Source organism: Emys orbicularis, chromosome 1 (genome assembly GCF_028017835.1).
Source record: "Emys orbicularis isolate rEmyOrb1 chromosome 1, rEmyOrb1.hap1, whole genome shotgun sequence".
Lineage (NCBI taxonomy): Eukaryota > Metazoa > Chordata > Testudines > Emydidae > Emys > Emys orbicularis.
In genome coordinates, this window is record NC_088683.1 from 205,641,360 (window position 1) to 205,644,603 (window position 3,244).

Consider the following 3,244-nt stretch of genomic DNA (forward strand, 5'->3'; position numbering starts at 1 on the left):
CCATCTGGACTGAACTTGGTTCACAGTAAACAAACTTCTTGAGTTTTGTGCTCCATTGATTCCTGTGTTTGCACAGGTCAGGGCCTAATGCTAGAATGCTGAATTTGTGAATTGCCTCCTGTTTTCCACTGACTGTTTTGAAATTGGAGTGCTATATGTTACAAAGAGCCTTGAAGAGTTTTCAGGTGCAAATATTTCTTTCCAAAACTCTCCTTTGTGTGTTCACAGGACTATGCTGTTTCCCTGTAGCTTAGTTATATGTTTAGGGAAGAGCTAGAAATGATTGATTAAATCACTTATGGAAGTTAATTAGCCATGAACAAAATTTGTTTTGCTTATTTTGACTGTGTTGTTTTGCGAGACAAAGGTGGTCCGGCATTCTAAATCAAGCATCAAAATGTGTTTAATTTTAATGAAATCCTTCTCCTGAGTGCACGAGTGGGAATAAATGTAGTAGTCAAAACAAGTCTCTCCTGCTTTCTCGACAATATATGAGAAGAATTTTACCTCATGCCTTTTTAAAAAACACAGTACTAACATAGGATTTTAGCTTGGTCAAATTTCTTTTCCAAGATACCATAAGATAGTCCATTTCTCCTTATATGGCAGTCACGAAAGTAAAAAAAAAGTCAACTAGCTTTAATATCAGACACTATATGATGGTAGCTTTTTGTTCCAGGGGCATTCCTTTATTATACATATGTAATGCGGTCATGATTGTGTACCTTCTGTCCTTCTGTGTTTTTCAAATGATTTTTAAGGCTCATGTACTTTGACTTTGTTAAGTAACTGAATTCTTTTTTTCTCTTCTTAGAATTAAGGAACTGAAAATGGGCACCACTCAAATCAATACGTCAAGTGCCCCACTCGTTAACGGTATCATCAGCGCTGACCTCAAGACACACAGACCCCGGGTGATGTCCAAAAGTGGTCACAGCAATGTGAGGATTGACAAAGTAGATGGTATATACCTGCTTTACCTTCAAGATTTGTGGACAACGGTTATAGACATGAAATGGAGATACAAACTTACCCTGTTTGCTGCTACTTTTGTGATGACCTGGTTCCTCTTTGGAGTTATCTATTATGCCATTGCATTTCTTCATGGAGATTTAGAAAGGGATCATTTCCCCCCCAAACATATGCCTTGTGTCAAGGAAGTAAATTCACTAACTGGGGCATTTCTCTTTTCTTTGGAGTCACAGACAACTATTGGTTATGGCTTTCGTTTCATCACAGAGGAGTGCCCTCATGCCATATTCCTCCTGGTTGCTCAGCTGGTCATCACAACCTTGATTGAAATCTTTATCACTGGTACCTTCTTGGCCAAAATTGCAAGACCCAAAAAACGGGCTGAGACTATTAAGTTCAGTCATTGTGCTGTAATTACCAAACACAACGGAGAGCTTTGCCTTGTGATCAGAGTGGCAAATATGAGGAAGAGTCTTCTGATTCAGTGTCAGCTATCTGGGAAACTTCTTCAAACCTATGAAACCAAAGAAGGGGAGAGGATCCTGCTCAACCAAGCCAGTGTCAAATTCCATGTTGACTCCTCTTCAGAAAGTCCTTTTCTGATTTTACCTTTAACCTTTTACCATTTATTGGATGAGAGTAGCCCTTTAAGAGATCTCACACCCCAAAACCTAAAAGAAAAGGATTTTGAACTGGTTGTCCTCTTGAATGCCACAGTAGAATCCACTAGTGCCGTCTGCCAAAGCAGAACTTCTTATATACCAGAGGAGATCCACTGGGGTTATGAGTTTGTGCCTGTGGTTTCTCTCTCTCAAAATGGAAAATATGTTGCTGATTTTAGTCAGTTTGAGCAAATCAGAAGAAGTGTAGACTCTACTTTTTATAGCATGGACTCTGAAAAACAGAAACTAGAAGAGAGATACAGACAGGAAGATGAAAGAGAGAGAGGACTGAGAACAATATTGTTACAGCAAAGCAATGTGTGATTGTATGTAGGGGCGGCTCCAGGCACCAGCGCAGCAAGCAGGTGCTTGGGGCGGCCAACGGAGAGGGACAGCACGTCCGGCTCTTCGGCGGCAATTTGGCGGCGGGTCCCTCTCTCCTTCTCAGAGGGAAGGACCTGCAGCCAAATTGCCGCCGAAGAACAACGTGGCAGCGGTAGAGCTGCCGCCAACGTGCCGCCGATCACGGCTTTTTTTTTTCCCGCCGCTTGGGTCGGCAAAAATGCTGGAGCCGGCCCTGATTGTATGAGCAAACTTTAACATTAGTAACGCCTATTTACAAACTGAAACAAAAGCATACATTATATACTGTATGGTTCTTTAAGAAAATGCAGCAGAGACCTCTTAAGCAAGTGCCTTGGTATAGAGTAAATCTGTCCTTTTGTGAAGTCAAGTTGTTAATCGAGTATTTGTTTTAATTAGGTGGGATTTCTTTGTTTATCATAATGACTTAACAGAGTTGGATTTATTTTGAGAGTCTGCCTTGTACCAGCTGTAAGATCAGACATACTACTTTCCATTTGGTAAGTGGAGTTTGTTACCGTGAGAAGATTTCTTCACATAGATATTTGCCATGGTTTAATTATAACAGTGGGATCTCAAAGTTAGCACATAGTGTTTCCAGAAGGAAATAGTCTCCTATAAAATGTTTATTTTCATACCAGTGCTTTATTTTCTTTAAGTGGTCTTAACTAAGTTAATGTGAGAGATGTGTGGTTCAATCAATGCAGACATACTATAGCTGGTAAAAACAACAAGGAGTCTGGTGGCACCTTAAAGACTAACAGATTTATTTGGGCATAAGCTTTCGTGGGTAAAAACCTCACTTCTTCGGATGCATAGCTATGCATTCCTATGCATCCGAAGAAGTGAGGTTTTTACCCACGAAAGCTTGTGCCCAAATAAATCTGTTAGTCTTTAAGGTGCCACCAGACTCCTTGTTGTTTTTGTAGATACAGACTAACACGGCTACCCCCTGATACTATAGCTGGTAAACACATCCTTTTATCTTGAATGAGAGAAAATGACTTGTACACTAATAGCCCCGCTGGACTTTGTTAAAAGGGTGTTCTCAGCTCCATTAGGGACCATTAGTTTCTTGAACACTCATTTGTTTTTTTACCATGTTAATGGCAGGCTTGTATACAACATCTAGGGAGGGAGCTGCGGGCAGTTAACATAGAATCAAAACAGTAATTAACTAAGTTAAAACTGGCTTTGCCAAGACTTTTGTTTTCATAAATTTCTATTAGCAGCCTAACAATACATTT

General features: G+C 40.2%; 1 protein-coding gene across 1 annotated transcript; it reads left to right on the forward strand.

Annotated features, from left to right (window-relative positions):
* The first annotated feature begins 830 nt into the window (after nucleotides 1-830).
* Nucleotides 831-1,958, forward strand: KCNJ15 (potassium inwardly rectifying channel subfamily J member 15). The gene has a single exon (XM_065419948.1). It carries the CDS (start codon nucleotides 831-833, stop codon nucleotides 1,956-1,958), a length of 1,128 nt encoding a protein of 375 aa, XP_065276020.1.
* Nucleotides 1,959-3,244: the final 1,286 nt, after the last annotated feature.

Excerpts from the sequence above, each read along its gene's own strand:
- KCNJ15 (XM_065419948.1), top strand. The coding sequence starts at position 831 with ATGGGCACCACTCAAATCAATACGTCAAGTGCCCCACTCGTTAACGGT.